General features: G+C 36.9%; 1 protein-coding gene across 1 annotated transcript in view; it reads left to right on the top strand.

The window, feature by feature from the left end:
• The window catches only part of PRKAR2B (protein kinase cAMP-dependent type II regulatory subunit beta), a 74,638-nt gene extending 58,265 nt beyond the window's left edge, over positions 1-16,373 (top strand). The window contains exons 5-11 of the mRNA XM_079305142.1: positions 8,179-8,285; positions 9,548-9,701; positions 10,906-11,007; positions 11,592-11,666; positions 12,405-12,470; positions 12,602-12,740; positions 14,168-16,373. Of these exons, the coding sequence (XP_079161268.1) occupies positions 8,179-8,285; positions 9,548-9,701; positions 10,906-11,007; positions 11,592-11,666; positions 12,405-12,470; positions 12,602-12,740; positions 14,168-14,301 (777 nt within the window). The 3' untranslated portion in view covers positions 14,302-16,373. The remainder of the gene's footprint in view (positions 1-8,178; positions 8,286-9,547; positions 9,702-10,905; positions 11,008-11,591; positions 11,667-12,404; positions 12,471-12,601; positions 12,741-14,167) is intronic.
• The last annotated feature ends 6,344 nt before the right edge of the window (positions 16,374-22,717 follow it).

The following is a 22,717-nucleotide window of genomic DNA, read 5'->3' as shown; positions in this document are numbered from 1 at the left end:
AAGACAACAAGATAACAAAAGGAGTTTTCTCATTACAATATTTTTATTCATAAAAGACACTGGAAAACTACTGATCTCTGAAGAGAGCAAAGCTATTAAAATGTAGCCTTCTTAATTCTGGCTTGTTCCTTCAGTGGAGCCAGGATCTGTAGTCCCTGGGGAACTTCTCCCACTCCTCCTTCTTGTTCTGATTTTGAGCAGGGACTCAAGGGCTCTGTCACTGTAGTTGCAGTAATTAAATATTCCTGTGCCAGCTCTCTTTCTCACCTCTGCCTCTCCGTGAGAGATGCTGCTGTTTAAAGAGTGTATTAGCAAAAACCTTATTCATCTTGAAGAGAGATGATATCTTCTGCTGCTAAAGCTCAAGTGTCTGGAACTAAAGTCAAGCTTTGTATTGATAGCATCTCCCGATCCCACTGTTGTGTTTTTTGGTTGTTCTTTTCCCTGTATTGAACTTCTGCTTCTTTCTGCTGTAGTTCTTTGTATGAAAGTCACCATTTCAAAGGTCAGTTAGAGGGGAACAGGCAATGTAAAGGGCTTAATGGGGTTCCCCCCCCCCCATGGCCTTTTAGAGGGTGTCAAATACCATTTTCAAATACAAAATAACATGTGTGATCAGAATTGCATTCAGTACATGATGCTCAGTGAAGTCCACCTTTTCTTAGCACTTTATCCCACCCTCACTCACTGTATTTTAATTTGAATGGAAGGATAAGATAAGGCTATCAGTAAAGCTGAAGGAGAAGTTGCAGTAGTTGGAAGTGACTTATAGTTCTCTGCTCAGCATGTTAATTAAAGAGGCCATTTGAAATGACCGGATCATTACAAAAGTTAAAACCCAGCAGAACCACTTGAATGTAAGGCTAAATGAGAGAGGAGAAAAAGATAACCTTCAGACTTTGAGACAACTTAGGACTTGCTATACACACTCAACACTGTCTTGAGCCCTTGTTTAAATAATGTAGGTTTTAACTATCAGGTAAATTTGCACATATATATTTATAAATATCAATATTTCACATATTGTCTGTGATTAAAAATATAATAGAGAAGCAACAGTTCTCATACATTTTCATGAGCAACATTCTTATGTTTTAAAGGCCAACTCTTATAGACTAAAGTCTGTGAAGTTACTTGAATTTTATGGAAACTTTCTTTAACTTTGTAGATTGCTGAGGATGTGACAGGTCAGTGAATGTGAGTTCAGCAGTGTATTCCTTAGTTAACTTCCATAAATAAAAAATACTTTAAAATAATTGACACTTTAGCAATTTTTTCCCTTTCTGGGGGCTTAATCATTTGCCATGTAATTGCTGATTCTCAATATCAGTCTTACCTAGAGTGTTACAGTTTTGGAAAAATTGCTTCAAAAGAAAAATATGAATTGAATCATGCATTTGCAACAAGATGATGAAAAGAGGTTTTGCAGAGGTACTTGGTTACTTTTCAGAGGACCAGATCAGGAAAGAATCAGGAGACAGGCCAATCAGATGTTTGTTTCCTTCTTCCCATGCTATATCAGATGAACTCATTCCTCTTCTAACACATCTCTTCCTGTTCTTCTTCCCAGGAAAACCTCTTCCTCTTACAGCATTGTTTATTGTCCTTCTCAGTTGCCTGCTTCCCCATTGTCAGAAACTGTGATATTACTGTTGTGCTCCCAGGGTTGCCATGCTGTGCCAGGCTGGTTACTCTGCCTGCACACACAAAGCATTACCAAAGTGTTACCAGACACCCTCCTTTGTGCTCCAGGGGCTGGAGGTCACTGCAGTGGCCTCTGAAGCTGCTCTCTTTCCCTTCCACTTTCACTTTGTGTGAGCCAGCAAGGAGAAAACAAAATGATGATCAAATGTCTTCAGCCTTTACAGAGGATAAGCCTGAAGTTACTATCACTGACTATTTCTCTCTGCTCAGCCTAACAACTGTTTCATCACCAGGAAAAATAGCAGCACCAGCTCATCTACTGGCCAAGGAAGCCTTCTGCATTTCCTTTTCACAATACAATTCAGAGTTGTTCTCTTGGTTTTGTCTCTTATGAGGAAAATGTGCTGAGGTGATTAGCAACAGGCTACTTAATTTGGAAATTATGGCCCATAGGACAGCATTTAAAAAACTGATGAACCTTTTATCTGAGCAAGAGGCTGGCTCAAGGGGCTGGTACCATCAAAGCTGAGATGTGCCCTTGCACTTAAGGTCTGAATCCCTTCCTTGGCAAAAATTCACAAGCAGTGTTAGATCATCTATTCTGTTTCAGAAGAGTTTAATTTTGGAGAGCTTTGCCCTGCTGATGCTTGTACAGAATATACAAAATTTGACCCTTTTCTAAAAAGTAATAAATTATACATATTGTTCACAAATACGTAAGAGCAATTTCTGGGCATATTGCCACTTATGTACCTGGAGAATTACTATAAGAGAGCACAAATATTGATTAATCAATTAGAATGGATTAACTTGAAGGAAGATGAAAGAGAACATAATGTAACTGTTTTATGAAGAGTGGAATCTTATACTTAAGGCATAATCATTCCTTGAAACCACTGACAGAAGATTCTCATGATGCTCTTAGGTTCTTAAAAGTTTTGGTGGAGCCTTAGAACTACAGATTTTGGAGCAATTAATGGGAATATACACCCTACTCCCCCATACATATATAAATATACATTTATGCATCTATAAAATGTGTGTATAATATATATAACTGAGCCTAGAATGACTGAACATGTTAATACTCTGCCCTCTCAGATGACACTGAGGTGCCCTTCCAGGGAAGGGCAGCAGAGCTGGAGAAGGGTCTGGAGCACAAGTCCTTTGAGGAGCATCTCAGGGAGCTGGGGTTGTTCAGCCTGGAGAAAAGGAAGCTCAGGGGAGACCTTGTCACTCTCTAAACTGCCTGACAGGAGGCTGTGGCCAGGTCATAGGTTATGGTCAGTCTCTTCTCCCAGGTAACAGGACCAGAGGAAATGGCCTCAAATTGACCCAGGGAGGTTCAGATTGGATATTAGGAATAATTTCTTCACTGAACATGTTGCCAAGCATTGGAAGAGACTGCTCAGGAAAATGTTTGGGTCACCATCTCTGGAGGTATTGAAAAGAAGTGTAGCTGTGGCACCTGGGGTAGTTACAAAATATGAAATGTGTTCCTGAGCCTGACTGATGGGCATGTGCATGATATTTGAGAGGCAGAATACTAATGCAGTATGTGACTGTGTGGAAGAAGGTTAAGGTATATTCTCAAGGAAAATGCTATTGCCTGAAAATATTGATTGTACATTGAAATACAAATTAGAGTCTTTGATGGTGAAGAAATTAATGCCTTTTCATCAGTTCACAAGTGGATATAATATAAGGAAACTAAATATTTTGAATTGGATCAATATTGCTGCTCACATTTTTATCTGAGTTCCCCTAGAGTATATGTGCATGGTTTTGTTTTGAATAACAAATATGGAGAGGTGTAGGCATGAATTCTGTAATTTATCTTCCTCTACAAAGTTCAGAGTTGTTGATTTAAGAAGTCCTTTTCTTCCCATGTTTCCTTGCCTGTGTTTTGCTAACATTTTCTACCTCTCTCCCCACACCCAGCCCTCTTCCTTTTCTGGTATTGTCTGCTTCATTGACTTCTTAGTACCATGTTGAATATTAATTTGTTGATATTTCAACTTGCACAAGGAGAGGAAAAGGTGGCCAGCAGGATGCTCATTTTGTGAATTCAGGGACCATAGAACTGTGGATTCACTTTGTTCACATGATAATCTTTTCATGTTTTTAGAAGTCATATGAGTAGACAAGTCTTGTTGCTACTATTTTGCTGAAGTGCAAGGAAGTCTTCTGTATTGTACAGGAATGTCTTGGATCTATAAAGGAAATTAACTGAGATTTTCTGTCTACTGGGGAGCTCTCCAGCAGCACACTCATCCTTTTATGGGATTCCCAAGCATTTATAATCTCAGCATACCATCCATTACTTTAGAGATCTAATGCACACATCTTGATAGCTGGATTTTACCAGCTCCTGACAAATGCCAGATTAGGATTGCCTCAGTTTGCTGTTAGATGCCACATCATTTTAATTTTTAAAATATAGCTATGCCTTCTATCTCCTGAATACATGTTCTAAAAGTCAGGAAGGAAAATTTTCAGAAGTTACTTTGTACATTTGTCATTGTCATGACTGCCAGTGATGATCACTTCCTACTCTGCATTTTATCTATGTGCCTTCATTGATTCAGCTAGGATTTTATCAAACAACAAACATTTATATCAGCTGTTTAAACATTGATGCTTCTTGGAAACCTCAGTGTTTGAGTTTGGAACGAAGAACTTCATCCTTTTTCCTTTAACAAAATAGCTCACAGTAAATTTATAAACTGATATTAAGGAGAGACATACCTGGCACAGCAGTAGCAAAGCATTTGCTAGTTTGGCAGTTAAAAGATCCCTTTTTGTCTGGGAAGGACATGCCATGGTCCACCAGCTCTCTTGACTAAAAGCTGTCTTGCAAGGACATACAAGTGACTAGATTTTTAATCTGTGTGAGATATATACTAAATAAAATCTCATTTTGATTATACTTAATATCCATTTTCTAATTTTTGTCAAGACATTTTCTTGAGATATGATTGCCACATTTGTTTTGTTAACTTAAGAGAAATAGAGATTAACATACTATTTTCAAACAAAATAACATGCATTTGGAGGACAGTACTTTGGGATACAAAGTCTGCAAGAGGAGAATTTAGTTGTAGTTTTTCTCTTGGCCTGTCAATTAGGATGGAAACAATGTGTCAGGGGGATGTCCTTGGTAAATCAGTTATCATTCCTGTCTGGGGCTTTTTTCTTCTAAATCTCATCATGTCTTTTGTTAGCAATTGTAAACTTGCACAAAATTCTGTGCATTTCCAATATGGAATGTCAATGCAACAGGCTTGGACACACCTTAATAATGCAGGTCTTATTGGCATCACAGGAGCATGGTGGGACAATTCCTATGACCCCACTGAGATGGGAGGATACAGGATCTTTAGGAAGGACAGGAAGAGGAGACAAGTAGGGGGTGTTGTCCTCTGTGTCAATGACCAATGGGATGGATGAGGAGCTGGCAGAGAGCCTATGGGTCAGGGTTAAAGAGAGGGCAGGGACAGTGGGGGCTGCTACAGCTGCCCAGCCAGGAAAACTGAGCATGAGACAGATTGGAGCAGCCTCAAATTCACAGTTCCTCATCCTCATGGGGGATTTCAATCACTCCCAACATCTCTCAGAGGGACAACACAGCATCCAGGGTAACAAAAAAAGCTTCTTCAGGTATGTCAGTGATGAAAAACAGACTAGAAATGTGGATCCTCTCAGGAAAGGTACAGGAGACAAGGCTACTCAGGACATGGAGGAGGCTCAGGTACTCTACCACTTTTTTGCCTCAGTCTTCACTGACAAGTGCTGCAGCCACACTGCCCAGGTTGCAGAAGGGGAAAGCAGGGATGGGGAGAATGAGGAGCCATCCATGGTACAGTGACCCCAGCTGGGGTCAGGAATGTCACATAAATCCACAGGACCTGATGAGTTACATCCCTGGGAACTCTCCGAGGATGTGGCTAAGCCACTACCCATCTTATTTGAGAAATCATGGCTGTCCAGTGATTTGAAAAGGGGAACCATAACCCCCATTTTTAAAAAAGGAAATGAAAAAGACCCAGGGAGCTACAGGCCAGTCAGTCCCAACCCCTGCCCCCCATCCTCTTTTCATTTTACATGTATTTTTGAAGGTAGAACTGATTTAAGGAAGAAAAGCATTTAGACTGCAGCGTTTTACAAAATACTAGAATAAATTCTGTTTATGAAACAGATCTGCTTTTTAATTCTAAAATTACCTATCTTTATCTTTTCAAAATAATGACAGAGTGTGCCAGTAAATTGAGCCTTGTTCTGTCAGAGATTCCAAAGGATTCACTTAGAACAAACTGGGCAAGCAAGTTATGTAATTCTCATTGTAAAAGCAAAAACCATATTCCTGATTTGGTTATTGCAGTCTGCTTTGTCTCAATTTAAAGTGGAATATTTTAGAAAAGGAACCACTTGTCTTTAAATTAGTTGCAGTTTATTTATGAGGTTGAAATAAATGTGCAATGCTTCAGCAATTAATAGACTGCTCTCAGATGTATTAAATATCTTAAAGTATTTTGAACATTTTTAAAAGGGAATTGGGTTTGTGAATTCTACTCTGTTGCATTAAAAAATTGTAGATTTACATACTGGAAAAGTTGTGGTTTGGTAAGCTTGATTCATAGTTATAATTAGAAAATGTTTAACCAGAAATCCAAGATGAAGCACACTGAATAAAGATTTTAATTATATGTATTATTCCTCCATTAGAGGAAATAACCATATTTGTGGTTTAATCTTTTTTTCCCAAGATATCTTGGAAGTATTTGAAGTTCTGGGGTTTGATGGACATATAATACCTTTTTCTTGCATTGCTTGCACTTAGATGATAACATGGCTCTAGCCTCCTCTGAAGTGGGGAGCATTCTGTAGGTTCCCACTTGCTTTCAAAAGGCAGACAAGGGCTGTTGGTTGGGGAGCCACTTTTCCAATTCAGATGTAAAGCCAGAGGAAGGGAAGGTGCTGCTTCATGTGCCATAGACAAGCTGATGTTAGGTCAGTTTTGCAGATTCTGTAGGAATTTCTTTTTGTTTACATAGACAAGACTAAAAAGAATGAAATAATATTACTTATTCATTCAAGTGTGGAAGTTTTTAAAAGGCAACTCCTGTACATAATTTTCAGTCTCTTCCAATGGCACCCACTCACACTTCTCATTCCTGAAATGAGCTATAACACATTCACTGATACCTGAAATGATTAATCTTTTTTTCAAATATTACCTGTCTATACTAACAAAGGTACTAAGTAGAGACACAGTTAAATGATTCTTTTCTGGCCCAGGAGGGCTGCATGATGCCCCCTGTACTTTACCATGATCAGCTGTACTAAGGATGGGTACTGCCATTCTGTTGTTCTTTGTGCCCACACACAGCCAACTCTGTGAAGGAAGATTTGTATTTAGCTTAAATTTTTCAAAAAGGCTTGGATAACATAGTGCTGCTGGTATTTTTAAAAGCTTTCAGTAAGTAAAAGATTCAGCAGCATAAGGATGGAATTCATTACAACTAATTTATCTGTCTAAAAATTGTGTCTAACTGGGAGTTACAGTAGATCTCTCTATCCTCAGAAGAAAGAAAGGGAAATCTCTAGAGAATGATTCTGAGCTCTCTTGTATGGTTATCTCTGTCCCTGGGCTGCAGACTTTGAAGCACTGACGTAGACTGGTGTTCTTTGGAAAGGCAAATACCATCCATCTTTCAGTGGCTGGAAATGCTGTGAATTGAGCCACTGCAAAATGTGTATCTACAGGATTTTTTGGCATATTGCAGGATAAACCAAAAATAAAATTGAAATTTTTAAGTTATCGTTTTAGGATTCTTAATCCACGGTGAGCTGTATTTGGATTTCTTAGATGTGAATAGTCAAATTTACATCAAATAAGACAAATTAACAATTTATTTTTTGTTATTAGATAGTCATAATAATAATTATCACATTTTGTGAGACTGTCAACAAAGTAGTTTTGTAGCCATGTGTAAATTCCTACTTCCCAAAGAACCCAGCATTTACTTACTCAGCCAAAGCACTGCAGACCTTTATGGTTTCATCTGGCCCAACATTCTGAGGCATTGTATAACTCAGACTTTCAAAATACTTCACAATAATTTTGGAGCTAAATTCTGTAAGGAATTTCTAAGGACAGAATCAGGTAAATGCATCATTTAGAATAATGGATACAAGGGTTTTATTTTTCAAGAGTATAATGTCACTCAGTTGTGAAGGGTGAAATTCTGTCTTTGCATGGTCACGAGCAATTTATATTGCAAAGAAGATTTATTTTATCATTTGCAGTGACAAGTGGGAAGCTATGCTCTGAACACTGGAAGAGGAAAAGCTAACACTGAATACTAAACAGAACTGCCTTTCTATTATTGATCCACACATTTCTGTAGCATGAATATTTTCCATGGTTAACATTTTCTATCTGCATATTGGGAAGCTGGCCAGTTAGTTAATTCAAAGAGTAAAATTTTAGAAGCAGATGATAATTTCTTGTCTTTGTGTTCTTTTAAACAGGAACAGATGTCTCAGGTGTTAGATGCAATGTTTGAAAAGATGGTTGAAGGAGGGGAACATGTAATTGATCAAGGGGATGATGGTGACAACTTCTACGTCATTGACAGGTGAATTGCTGTTCTCATGCAGCACAAAGTGCTGTGCCAAATGCATTGAGAAAAGTCTGTGTTCCATGAACTTGTATTCAACACTTACCTTAGAGCTTTGCTCGTGGTATTCGGTGACAGGACTCACGGGAATGCTTCAAAGCTGTGCCAGGAGAGGTTCAGATTTGACATTAGGAAGCATTTCTTTACCAAATGAGTGCTTAAACACTGGAAAGGCTTCCTAGAGGTTGATGCCCCAAGCCTGTCAGTGTTTAAGGGGCATGGGGACAATTCTTTTGATAAAATTCTGTCATTTCTGGGTAGCCCTGAAGTGGTCAGGTAGGTGAACAAAATGATTGTTTTAAGTCCCTTCTAGCTGAAATATTAAATCAGATGATCATGATCATGTGCTGGAAAGAAAACATTTTTCAGCCTTATGAGGTTACATCTCTTTTCCAAAAGGCTGCAAGGACTTTACAATATTCTGTCAGCCTTGTGGTTTTTAGGTGCAGGGTATCACCTCTGTGTCCTTATCAATTAAATAACTGCACAGATTTTTGCATTACATTCACGTAATTTATCAATGCACATGATAAAAACATTCAGTACAGAGGAAAATGATGTCTCAATGGGCTTGGCAACTCTTCAAGTTTTAAAACATGTCAGATTTTACTGCATTCCCAAAGCAAAAAAAAAAAAAAAAAAAAAGTTATTAGATTAATGATGGAGAGAAGAAAAGCACAATACATTAGAAAAATGCATATTTATTTATTTATTTATTTCATGATCTTACGTTGCTTTTCAGATACATTTCTTCTGTTTCCTGCATCTCTGTTGTTTCATTAGAAATTATTACCTTAAAATATATAAAATATTGAATAACTTGTATAATTAATTCAGTGATCCTATCATAGCAATTTTTGCAAAGGCTTGACATTTGTATTTAGTGTGGTTAAAATGAAATTACGAAACAGATTCTAAGTTAGATCTTAATTTTTAATAAGTTCTGGTGATAAATAGATCACTATACATCCATTCTGTCTTTAAACTGAGTTAATGTAAAAACTAATAACCCTATCCTTCCTTTTAAAGAGGGACCACTTTTATTATTTATGGAGGTCATTGAGATGTCTTTACAAGGCATTTAATACCATTTAAGCAACCAAATGTGTATTTCAAATGCTTTATCTTTGGAATTCATGGTATGAAAAATATAGTGAGAGGCTGCTTAGCAGAGGCCAGGGCTGGATTCTACTCACTGTATTTATATATTTTATTAACAGAGGTACATATGATATTTATGTAAAATGTGATGGTGTTGGAAGGTGTGTTGGAACCTATGATAACCGAGGATGTTTTGGTGAGTTGGCCTTAATGTACAATACACCCAGAGCAGCTACAATTATAGCTACCTCTCCTGGTTCCATCTGGGGTTTGGTAAGTACAGTACTTCTGTTCAGCTATTTCTAAAAAATACAAATTTTTATGTAGCTTTCACTGGCATGCAATAACAGCATTAAAAAAATAAAATTATCATTTCAGAAAGTTTAATTCTAGAAATCCTGAGAAATCCCAACACAATGCTATCTTTTTCCAGAATCCTTTTTTTCCAGATGAAAATCTGAGGTTTAATAAAACACTGATTTAAAAAAAAAATAATTTGTTTTATTTTATTTTAATTGTAATTTCCCAAATTGAAAACCACTGATAATTGCATGTTGATTTTTCCCCCATGCCTTGATGGGAAATGCCTTTGTTTCCAGAGTAAAATTCCAATATGAGGTTATTTACTAGTGTTATACTACCTGGATCTTTGACAAGAGTAACTGAGTTTACCCCAAAGTAAGCTGAGATGTCCATCATCTTCAGGACATACATATTGATCTAATGACTGATCCCAGGACTGAAATGAAACATGGTTATTCACCAGATTAATCCATGTGACTTTTGGGATTGTTTAGGACATTAAGAATGTCTAAATTAAATGGGGTTGTGCTGGCCAGTAAATCCCCCTGTGGCACTGAAGGCTTGTAGTGAATTTTCCCTCTGCCTGGCACCAGGGCACAGCCACACACTGTAAAGAGAAGAAAACACCACATGTGTAGCTTTTCATCTGTCTGGTTCACTTTCATGGCCAAATCCTAAGGAATGTCCAGTTGGAGTTTAGGGCAGCAGTTAGCCTTGTTCTGCTGAAACAGCAGAAATGGACAGTGACCTAAGACCCAGACTCATGTATTTTGGTTTTTACAAAACCCTAAAAGCCTCAAGTACACATCAAATTGTATGGGACCTCGGGGTAATGAATAAACTTTTTAAAAGAAATTTTTAAATATTGTGGATTTCTTAAATATCCTGAATTACCCACTCAGTGTTCAGTGCTGTAAACTCCACCCTCTGCAGGTGAAGTCAGGATGTACCTTGCAGGGATTTCCACAGCTATTTTCAGGTTAGCTTTAGGAGCTCCTGGTTGACCTCTAGAGGAATCTTTCTCAACTGACAGTAGGGAGAGACCAGCCAGCTTGGGTGACAGCTACACTGGGTGAATAAAATTGGGTAATTTGATCATACACAGCCAGTTCTAAAGTATTTCCTAGCACATATTTTCAGTTAATAAACTCTTTTTTTCTCTTTGTGTTTACAGGATAGGGTAACATTCCGGAGAATCATTGTAAAAAATAATGCCAAAAAGAGAAGAATGTATGAAAGTTTCATTGAGTCATTGCCATTCCTTAAATCTTTAGAAGTAAGATTTCTATTGCATTATTTTAATGGCTGTATCAGAGGTACCTGATAAGATTCTGCTGTTGAAGACTTTAAATTTGGCATTCAAAGTGTCTCCACAATAGAAGTTTGCATACTTTTGTTTCAGAGAAAAATTACATTTAATTTAAAAAAATTAGACTAAATTATTATTGGCCATATTTTACTTTAAATTAACTTTTAATAATAATTTAACTTTTTGTGGTTTCCCAAAGCTTAGTTTTACTAGGTATTAGCCAACAAAATTAAACAGTGACTTGGGGAATTTAAAAATATTTTCATTTATCAGCTACTTTTTTACATAAATTTTTACTTGCATGCTTTTCTGAACATAATTTTTGAAGGACTCTAACAAAAATGGAAGCTTATCAGAATAGCTGTTAAAACTGTAATGTACCCTCTGGAACACTATTCAGCAGCTCTTTTTTTAATGGTAATCAAAACAGGAAAATAAAGATACACTATTCTGTGAAAAGATTCACAGAAAGAAATATGAAAGAGCTTTCTAAATATATACTATCAAAATATTAACCAAATATTTCTTACATTTTCTTTTTTTAAATGAAGGTATCTGAGCGTTTAAAAGTGGTTGATGTGATTGGTACCAAAGTGTACAAAGATGGAGAACAAATCATTGCTCAGGTACAGTTTCTTCCTAGTTTTAGTTTTTCTTTCATAACAGAGAACACTAAAAATGTTATTGATAGACAATACATACTTTTAAACCCTATTTTTCTTTCTCACATAAAATCAATGAACCCTTAATGTAAGAGGTGGTTATTTTGTTTCAAAAGCTCAATTTTCACTTATGATACTTGCTAGAGCAACCCTCTTTGTTGGCATAAATAAAAGAGTCAACAGTTTTAGTATACTTAGAAATTCCAACTTTGTAAGTGTGCTTCCAAGGAGGAGCACTGAACACTCACCTTGCTCTTGTTAAAATATGGTCAACGTTTCAAGAAGACAGAAATAAACTCCTCAGGAGAGGCAACAGTGATTGTCGTACCCTGGATAATTAGCAGATATCACATAAACCCCTGGAGGCTTTTTATACTGGTAACTTGCTAAGGGAAATAATTTGGGAGGAACACAGAAGGGGATAAATGGTAGTAAAGATCCTAAAAATCTTCCCCAACATTGGTTTTCTCTGCTTTTTGTGTAAGGCACAGTCAGCAGTGTCTTTTCAAGAAGAGGCCTTGCTGTCAGTTCTGTATAGATGTTTTGATTGTTATGTGTCTAGTTTTCAAATTAAAAGTGGTTTCTTTTGCAACAGCTATCAAAAAGCTTGAAGGCACTGGTTGCAAATGTTTTGATATTACCATGAAACTAAAAGGGAAATTTTACACTTTTTTTTACTCACTTTATTTTTCGCTTGTGCAGGGTGACTTGGCTGATTCTTTCTTTATTGTGGAATCTGGAGAAGTAAGGATTATAATGACAAGGAAGGTAAACATCCCTAAAACAACAACCTCTATTTTTATACCATTGTCACTAACTTTGCTTATGAAATCCTGAGTTTGGCAAATCTCTCCTCTAATATTCTTTCTTTCTTTTTTCACTTTTTTATGATATTTCAGGGTAAACAAGATCTAGAAGAGAATGGAGCAGTAGAAATAGCTCGATGCTCAAGAGGACAGTATTTTGGAGAACTTGCTCTTGTAACTAACAAACCCCGAGCTGCTTCTGCATTTGCTCTTGGCACTGTCAAATGTTTAGGTATTAGCAAATACTGTTTTATATCTAATATAAAATGATACATAATCTATTTGGTTGTTTTTATTATGACTATCTTTCTTCAGAATATAAGATTTAAGGCTGTTTCAGTAATCTCCTATTATTGTGCATTACTACTTGTGTTGTTTATCTGCAAAAATTACTTAAATTGATAAATACTATTACACACAATTTCTCCAAAATTTCTCTGATTCTATGGAAGTAAAAACTGTTTTAGGACTGTAAAGAGTATTGCTGCAAACTGCTTATAGCTATCAGATAAATGTCTAATACTCTGCAGAAACACCTCTCTGAGGTGTTTCTTTTCTCAGAAGACTGAATCATCCAGGAAATAATTCTGTTAAAAATCCTGTGCCTTTTTATCCCCATGACTTAAGCTTTTAACAAATTCTTTTGTCTTCACTAGCTGTTAATTTAGTCATCCCATGACACTGTAGTCTCAGGCATGGGAAGAGTGAAGACTGTAGGAGTTGTGCTCATGGACAACCCTTCACATCCATTGCTTTTAATGGTGTTTAGCTCCTAATTATGAGAAAACTGTAAAGTGAAAAAATAGATTTGGCTTTCCTGCATAATGATTTGATGACCAAGCCAGTAACCAAAAAGTTTATCTATTTTTGAAAATTCCTAACTCGAAACACAGAGATGATCAAGCAACAGAGATCCAAGGTATGACAGATGGGAAAGAATAAGAGACAGTGGTGAGGACGAGTCTTATTTTCCATTATGGTTGAATAGCAGAGATCTCTGGCACTTCCCAAACAGCAGAGATCTTGGACATTTCTCAGGAGACAAAAGATAACTTGCCAGCATGTTGGAAGTATATGAAGTTTCCTCCCTGGCCTATTGGCTAGAGCTGTAGAGGTTCACATTATGTGATCAGCTAAAGAAAATATTCTGGTTGGGTGTGCACGAACATTGTGTGTGAATTACTGTCTTCAACTTTTTGCACATTTGCTGGGAAAATTACCATTTTCACTTTGGGTGGAAGCAAGTAAAAAGAGCAAGGAAATAGGCTGTTAGAGCCCAAATACAGCCAAAAGCATCATTTAAGGTTGTGGCTTTTTGAAATCTCGTGGGTCTTAAAGCTTTATTTTGTGGAAGAGTCCAGGCCCCTTCAGACTTCTTTACAAGCTCTTGGGTTACATATATTTTACTATGAAAATATTTTCAAAATAAGGAACAGAGAAAGTTCAAGTTTATTTATGAAGTTTCAAGACAGCAGTGTGTGGGTTGATCTTGGTTTTGCTAAGGTAAGTGGTTCCCTCCTGTGTGAATAATGTATATGCCTCAGTAGTACCTGTTGTCATTTAAAATCTTACACTAGAATATCATAAATACCAGGATTAGTGTCTCTTACTGATGAGCACATCATTTGATCTTTCTCTTTCTCTCACTTTTTATCTTAGTTATGGATGTGCAGGCATTTGAAAGGCTTTTGGGACCTTGTATGGAAATTCTGAAAAGGAACATTGCAAACTATGAAGAACAGCTAGTTGCTCTGTTTGGAACAAACATGGACATTGCTGACACCACTGCATGAACTGAACATCGGAGCAACAAGATCTGTTATGAGAATATAGCACAGTAGTGGTTAGTCCACTGAGAAATTGTCTCTCTTCCTATAGATGCCAAGCATTTTTTGTGATTTTAAGAATGGGATTGGGGTTTTTTGGTTTGGTTTGCTTTTGGTTGGGTGGTTTTTGTTTGTTTTGTTGTTCTTTTTTTTAAAAAAAATTTGACAGTGGAAAGACTAGTAAAGAAAATAGCAATTCAATAAATGGGGGGCTTGATTTTTAAAAGTGCTCAGAACTGATGGTTCCATCTGATATAAGGCCGGCCTGTAGTAGCACAGCACCTTTGAAAATCAAGTCCTTTAACACAGCATTTCCTTAAAGAATGGATTTTTTAAAAAACCCCACGTGATGAACTTGTTAAACCAGCTTCTGTCTTCAAAAAGGTTACATCTTATCTGGAAAGACTGTTAGTTTGAATGTGATATGTTGAAAGTATTAGTGCACACAAAGTGTTTATATGTATTAATACAGAAGATATACAGTAGATATTACTTTTTGACTATTACAGTTGTCATGATTTTATGTTGCATTTATCACAGATGTAGTGAATCACAAGATTAATCATAAAAATAAAGCATGACAATGCGTTTTGTGTAACGCTCATGACCCAAATCTGGTTTTTAATATTTTGTAATTCGTTTTAAAGTCCTCTTTGTTTAATATGTCATGTTTCAGCACGACATTGTAATATCTTATGCAATTTAGAGGACTTGTATATTTTTGCAATAAACTGCATTTTTTATTAATTACATGAATTCTGTACATGAGTGAGGATAGCTGACAAATTAACCTTAATGCTTTCAAAGCAGAGGCATGGGTCATTGTCATGTTCCACCTAATCATAAATAACCTATATTGTTTTCCTTTTCCCTTGTTTTATATTTATGCATTTTGTTTTCTCTATTTATGCTTGTTCTGTAGTTAATTTTTTTTTTTTAGATCTCACCATTTTTATTGTTAAATTTGTTTCAAATGAAATGATCTCTGTATATCTCTCTTCCTGCAGTCTAATCTTACCTATCAAAGATCAGAGTCAATTACTGAAGTGATTGATATCAAAAGCCATGCTAAACTAAGCTTGTCCTTGAAAATCCTTAACAGAAAGTGCAAAAATATTTTTAATTTGAAAGATCAGTACTTCCAAAGCTTTGCACACATCTGTCATTGTTAAAGCTAACATGTCTTGCTTTCAAAAACCTGTAGGTCATCATAAAATAACGTGTTCAGCCATAATAGCATGGGATAACTTCTGAGACTGAGGAGAGAGAATATCATCTTAATTATGAGCACAGGGCTCATTGGATACAGGGGTCTGTGGCTGGAAATTTCAGTCACAGTCCAGTTTCAGTCCTGCTCACTGATCTGCCTGTTGATGCTCATGGACAGCCAGTGCTCATTCTGGCAATGGGCAGCTCTGCCAAAATGACACTGCAAGAGTTGTAGGAAGGCTGCTTGTGCCCTGATTCAAACACCTGAATTATAACATCTTTCCTTCTTAGATAATGACTTTTCTAATGCCATATATTTGTGTATGTTGATGTAATCATTATGCTACAGTAATTACATGTTCTGACAATGAATATAATCATACCTGTATACAAAATTATGATTATATAATATGATAACAAAATATAATTTATATCATATAGTATGGTATAAATTATAAATCAGATTCCTAACAATACAATACAATTGGAACAAAAATTTACAAATGTAATTTTTTTTTTACCTAGAAACCTGGTATGAATAATTGCACATATGATAACTTGCCTTTGTACTTTTAATTTATGGGAAAAAGAGAAGCCTGTTATACTAGAAGGAAATATCAGGTAACCAAAATCTACACTCTTGTCATTCTGTATGCTTAATCTCTAAAAGCTACCTATATTTTGCACTGGCTTGATGTGATTAAGAAAAATGCTAGAAATTACTTGTATGGCAGTAAAGTACAATCAAGGCCATAAATGCCAGTCATGATATTTTCAATATTGTTGGTTATATTTAAAGTTTCCTTACAATAAACAACACTTTTATATATAAAAATCTATGTTTATTGATATTGTTGTTGTCTTTTAATTGTATTACCATAAAGTTACAAGTGACTTATTTATGTTCCTTTATTAAAAAAAAAAATCATAATTGTTAACACTTCATTCTGATTTTCATAAATGGCATTATGTGGATTCTCTGTCTACTCAGAACACACGTGTTGATGCAATAATTGTCACAATTACTTAATTTGATTATTTGCTTGTAGTTTATAGCTGGGAAAAAGCTGTGGGCAAAGTACCAAATTTAGGATAATCAGGGACTCTGGATTTTCTGATTCCCAAAATACAGCTTCATGTCACAGCAGTTTTATTGTATTGCTCTTGGGCACTGGATGATTTCTGGATTTTTATTTGTTGGTAAATTCAAGGCAGCATAACCAACAGTAACATGTTATCACTTTTTAAGTTTCATCCAAATCATTATATCCTTCATCTATCAGCACTTGGGATTTCTCCTGGATCTCTTCATACATACACTTCAAACATCCCAGGCTTCATGTCATAAATGTGGTGAGTGTTAATCCTAAGCATTGAATCATACCAAGTTACTGGTTTTTTTTTTCTAATAGAATTTTCAATAAAAATTGAATACAATCAAAGACAAAGATTTTAAACAACACTGTGTCAGGTTTACCTTATTAGACTGTGTCCATGCTTAAGTTACCTGATGCTTCTCTTATTAAAGACTTTTATTGAGTTGGTTGAAAATCCTGAGAGAAATCCCATATGAGAGGCATTCACGGGTTCATATGTTTTAGTACCCAGAAGAGAATCCACATGACAGCAAATGGTTTTTATAAAAATGCCTTACCCATAGGGAAAACAATCTGCAGCCCTGAAGTTGATCACAAGACACAAATCCTGAGGCAAGCATGATTTCCTTGATCTTACTGCTGATGCCATTGCTTTCTAAATGTCAAATGATACTGTGCTTTATGTGATCCAATTCAAATTAGCCTGAAATAATTCTGAAAATTATTCTGAAATCATTCCCTTCTGGATTTCCTGTTTAAGGTCCAGAAGTGACCAGCTGTGGAAGTCTTGAGGCAAACCTCTGAAGAGTATTGTGAAACCATTTACAGCCTAATCCACTGTCACTCCATCTTCTCTCCTCATGTTGTCTTTTCTATTCAGTGAAGACTATTCTGCTCCTTGCTGGAATGGTGTGTTTAGGAGATTTTTTTGGTTTTGGTGGTTTGCTTTTGTTTTGCTTGAAATGTTTAGTGCCTTAAGCTTTCTGTAAGGTGACTCTGCAACAGTTACGTTATAATTGTGCCATTTTGTAGTCCAGACACTTGTCATGACAAACATTGTTTATTCAATATCAAGAGTTCCCAGATGTGCAAAATCAGTATCTTCTGGTCATCCTCCACAGATGTGGAAATTCTTAGTCTTCTTTTTTGCAGATGCTTACTACATCTGATAGCATTTGCTTAACAAAGTGCTTTGCTGGAAGTCAATTTGCCACAGCATGAACATTCTTACATGTTCTTGATAAAGTTTTTATGTTAGTTCAAAGCTCTTTTTATCCAGTCATGCATGTAATGATTATAGGTGTGGGGTTATTTGGGGGTTTTTTGAGTTTCTAAGATACTTTCCTGTCTCTGTAATTCTCAACTATTACTCCAGGGAGGAATTGCCTCTTTGTATGCCTGTCAGATCTGTGCTGTTGAATGTCTTAAAAAATTTAGGATCATTTTCATATCATTCTGAGAGTTGTATTTCCTTTAGATATATACCAAGACTGTTTGCAAGTTCTTAATCTACTTTTTGGCTCAGGAAGATGCTTATCAGGCTGGACACTCACTTCATGAACTGAAGGGAAGCTAAATAATCTTGGTAGGGCATGAAATGTCCAAAGAAAATTAAATTTTAACATTTTCTCTTCCTTCACACCATTTCTCTCCCTCAAAATGATCTTTCTCCTGGTAGCCAGGTGAAGAGCCAGTGGCAGTAGGGGAATATAAAGCAAATGGAGTGACTGGCTGGAACATAGTGGCCTGGCTGGCTGGGCAACCACTCTCCTTTCCTCATCCCCTTTGCCCCATCTCTGCCTCTTCTCTGATGGCAAATCAGAAAGATCTGGGGTGCAGTTCTGGCATTGCCTTGGCTGTGTGAATACTGGGTAGGGTTGTGTTCTTCCAAAGAACTGGTAAAGGCCTATGTGTGTATGGCAGAACAGGGAAAAGACAAAGACCAAACTGTTACATAAATGAAGCTGCCCAGTCAAGCCCATATAAAAACTCTGGCATTAGGTTCTAGTAGGTCATTGTGATGGAATCTGCTGACTCAACTTTTTCTTACTGAGGTAAATTAAATTAGGATGGCCCCTAAAAATAGCATAATTCATGATATGAATACTTTGTCATGTCTTCTTTGAAGGTATTGGATTATTTCAGCTGAGCAGCTATGAAGTTTTGGGAGAGGATAATGCTTGTGCAGGTCTCTGTGGATGACTGATTTCCTGGCAGCCCAGTGAGCCTTTGGGACCTGCTCCCTCACATCTCTGAAGATGCTGGAAACTAAGTTCTGAGAAATGTCTCATCTAGAAAAATCCATCCAACTTACCAAGAAGCTCTATATTCTTTTTTTCTTGTTGCTTTGTCCTTGTGGGGTCAGGTGTTGTGTCTATCTTAAGCAACCTTAGCTTGACTTCCATTGTGTTTTGGCTCCATCTGTATGGCTGTATCTATCACAGGAAATTTTATGTGCCTCAGACTATTTGCTAGAACTGAGGCACTGAATACCAACATTCATACTGTTTTCCAGTATTTCTCTGGGCTCATTTATAAGCTGTCTAGGAAGGGTTTTTTTCAGCTTTCCATGTGGCGTGGCCATATACATATGGCCAACTGGGAATAGTCCTTGGCCTATGGTGGTTCCCAAACCATATCTGAAAATTATTAACTATTGGCCTGTGCAAAACTGTACAAGGGCTATTCTAAGATTAATCATGTACAGTACAGATGATTGTATTCCAGTGCCCAGAACAGTCACTGGCATTTTAATTTACCAACTAGCATAGCCGAAACCTACAGTTTATCTGTAATCTCTTTTTGACTTCTTTTCCTGCAAGGTTTGAGCTGGGATGGAGGAGTTTTTATTTATCACTCTTCTCTTTTGTTTTGTGATATGTGAAGCCTTTTGTTTTTCCCCTAATACTATTGCAATTTTAGTCTTGCTCTATCTTTATAGGTAAAAAAAGTTTAGCTGAAACTGGAGTCTGTGCCATAGTGACAGGAAATAAATTTCTCATTAATTCCTGTATTGCCTTGGAAGGGGGAAAAAAAAAACTCTGCTCTTCTATTTATTCTGTTTTTCCTGAATTTGAGTCACTGCAGGAGGCAAGTGAAATTTCTCTTCTACCACTCAAGAGAAAACTTCTTTCCTGGGAACAAGAAGTTTTCTTTTCCTTTGCTCTTCATTCCCAAGAGCATCTTCTGTGAGGATGTGAAGTGTGGAGGTGGGATGTTGTTAGGAACAAGGACAGAGCCAGCCACCATTGCATCTAGCCATGAATGGCCACTGGAAGAGGGAAAGAGTACAAATAGCTTTAGGAGATACACAAGTCATTGTGTGAGGAAAAGACTTGAGAGGCAGGATGGCTGCAGAACACAGGCTGCCATGTAGGGTAGGAGTAGAAGCTCTGGTGAGCAGGGTTCTTCTGATGTCTGGGGGATTATTTAGCTAATTACTGAGGGTGGATGTCTACATGCTGGTGTGAAAGCTCCTGTAGCAGGATTAAAGTAATGATATGCTGTATTTCAGAGAGTCAGCAGTAACAGCTGTTTTATAAGGGCAGGATTGACTTCAGACAGGAGGAATTAAAAGTGGAAGTAGGCACAAACCCATTATTTAACATATATTTTACTAATACAACTTTGACTGAAATATTTCTGATTTTAAAAATCTGCTTTGTGGCTTCTTAACTTTGTGCCTGGCCATTTTAAGAGATAAACAGCCAAGATGCAAATTAATCAATATTTTATAATTGTAGTCTCTGCTGTTTGTTCTGTGCTTCTTGGTAGCCACCTGTAATGTGACAGTAACTCAAGACTAACTTCCCAATCCCCCACCTTATTTCTACCTCTTACAACAGCAGAAGCAACTGAATCAGCAAAGCTTCCAAGGTGCCTGTGTTACACAGTATTGATTCATTCTCTGAGCACCCATTCATTTGGGCATGGGGTAAGGTGAGGTAGGGTGTGTGGAGGGGGAGTAATCATTTAATTAGAGACAAGGCATCCAGAGCAAGGAGTGTGGCATTGACATAATCCCAATTCTGAAATTTAGATGATACATACTTGCCTTGAGCCAATGGGGTTAGTGAATAAACTTTGCTAGTTTTGTGTGTCTTGCTGTCATCTTCTGCATAGACTACCTGTCCCTTTACTTATTTTCCCTACATCCTCATTGAGTAAATGCTAACTTAATGTATGCAAAGGAAAGGTAGATTTGAAAACAAGAAAGCTGTTACATCTCTTTTTAGCATTTCAAAACAGTTCAGACATTCATATTTACAAGATTTTAATCTCAGTCCTAGGAAGGATTCATATTTTCGTGCTTTCTGGGTATGTCATGGATTCCAGTCTGATACTGAGGCTCTAATTCAGCAATGGTGTTTACTTGTCTAGACCTGTGTCTGGAATCTGGGCCAGTGGATCTCAGAGGACCAGACCTCATGTTTAACATTCATGCATGAAGTAGAGAACTATGAATCTTCACAGTACATAGCAGTGAAGCTATTTTGTTTTGGGTTCAAAAAGCACATAGCAGGGTGGAACTGTGCTCCATAAGATTATTCATATCCTTTAGGCCAACAGACTTCTTCTGAAAAAAGATGGGACTTGAGACAGGGTTTTGTACCTTCTGTAGCTCCTTGATTCAGCCTCTGCCAATTCTGTCTTCCACACAGAGGGAGCTTTCAGAAGAGCACGTTGTGAGTTTTCCCTTGCAAGGCACAGAAGGCAGTTTGCAGAGTGGAGACATCTGCATGGCCAGGTCTTCTGCCCCACCTCAATCTGCCAGTGCAGGGTCTGCACTGAAACTCATTAAAAGCCCAAGAACCTCAGATGTCTCTCCAAAGAGCCTAAAGGCTGTTTAGATGTGTAAAAGAGATCAAAAGAGAAGGGGAAGAAAAACAGCTTTAAAATTAATTTTACTGTGGAGTGGTGTAAAAAAGATGGTTCCTGGTTTACCAGTTTTCTATTCATTAAAAGAATGCATTTTAGAGAGGAGATGCCATGAAAGCTTTATTATATAAAGATTTATCAGTTATTTAGAAAAAGCCTGAATTGTAAATATAGGGAAAATGTGTGCTTGTGGGATGTGGGGCAGACAGCTGATATAATAAACTGTCTAGTCACTTAATAGTTGAATTTCACTATTACTTTTAAGATTATTTTCCTCAAGGTACTTATTTAAATATTATTTTTGATTTGGGCAATGATATGTAGAAGTCACTAAGCACAGAAGATTTTGAGTTAAATTCCACGGGGTTGGCTTTCCTACTTCCTTTTAAAGCTAAGCTTTAAAAGAAAAAAATAGTCTCCAGTTCACACTGCAGAAGATACTGTGTGTTTTTCAGAGTAACATCTGTCTTCAAACAGTGCCTACAGATGGCAATGACTTTGCTAACAGGCAAACTATTATTTCGTGGAAAAGGCAAATCTCAAACAGATGTGCCAATGACATCTGCAGACTGTGTTGTGATGCCAAGTACAATTATGGTATGATCTTCTTTTTAACTTTTTAATTGTGTTACCTTTGTAGGCCTTGCACGCTTGTGGGAACAACAATCCAGCATTCCCTCTAGTGGCCACTAACCAAACAGGGAACCATCTCTGTTTAATTTGTGTTAACTTTTTTAAATTTTTTTTTCATTGTCATGCACAGCTATGTTAGCATGCCTGAAAAGCAGAAATGTCGCAGATACCGAATTATAGCAAAGGTTCTGAGACAGGACTTGAGACACATTCTCATTTCTGGAATGATGTTGACAGTGGGATAAGTAAGAAGTGCATTTGTTGGGAAAAATCCCAACAGTTGCAAAATACTTTAACTGTCCATCAGTTTCTAAAATGTTGTTTCTTTCTGAATTATGTGTGTACTTACTTTGTATTACAACATGAATGTTAATTAATCTATTTTGTGATGAAGATGTGGTCTCCAGAGCAGTCTTGTCTCTCTGATCTTCTGGAGTTACTGGTAAGTGGGAAAATGTCTTAGCATTAATGTTTAACCAAACCACACTGTTATTTTGGCAATAAATGTATTGTACTGTCTGGGAAACATTACTGGACTGATAAACCTGCATGGATTGAATTTATTT

Source organism: Erithacus rubecula (genome assembly GCF_903797595.1).
Source record: "Erithacus rubecula genome assembly, chromosome: 4".
Lineage (NCBI taxonomy): Eukaryota > Metazoa > Chordata > Aves > Passeriformes > Muscicapidae > Erithacus > Erithacus rubecula.
This window is presented reverse-complemented; position numbering and strand designations above follow the sequence as displayed.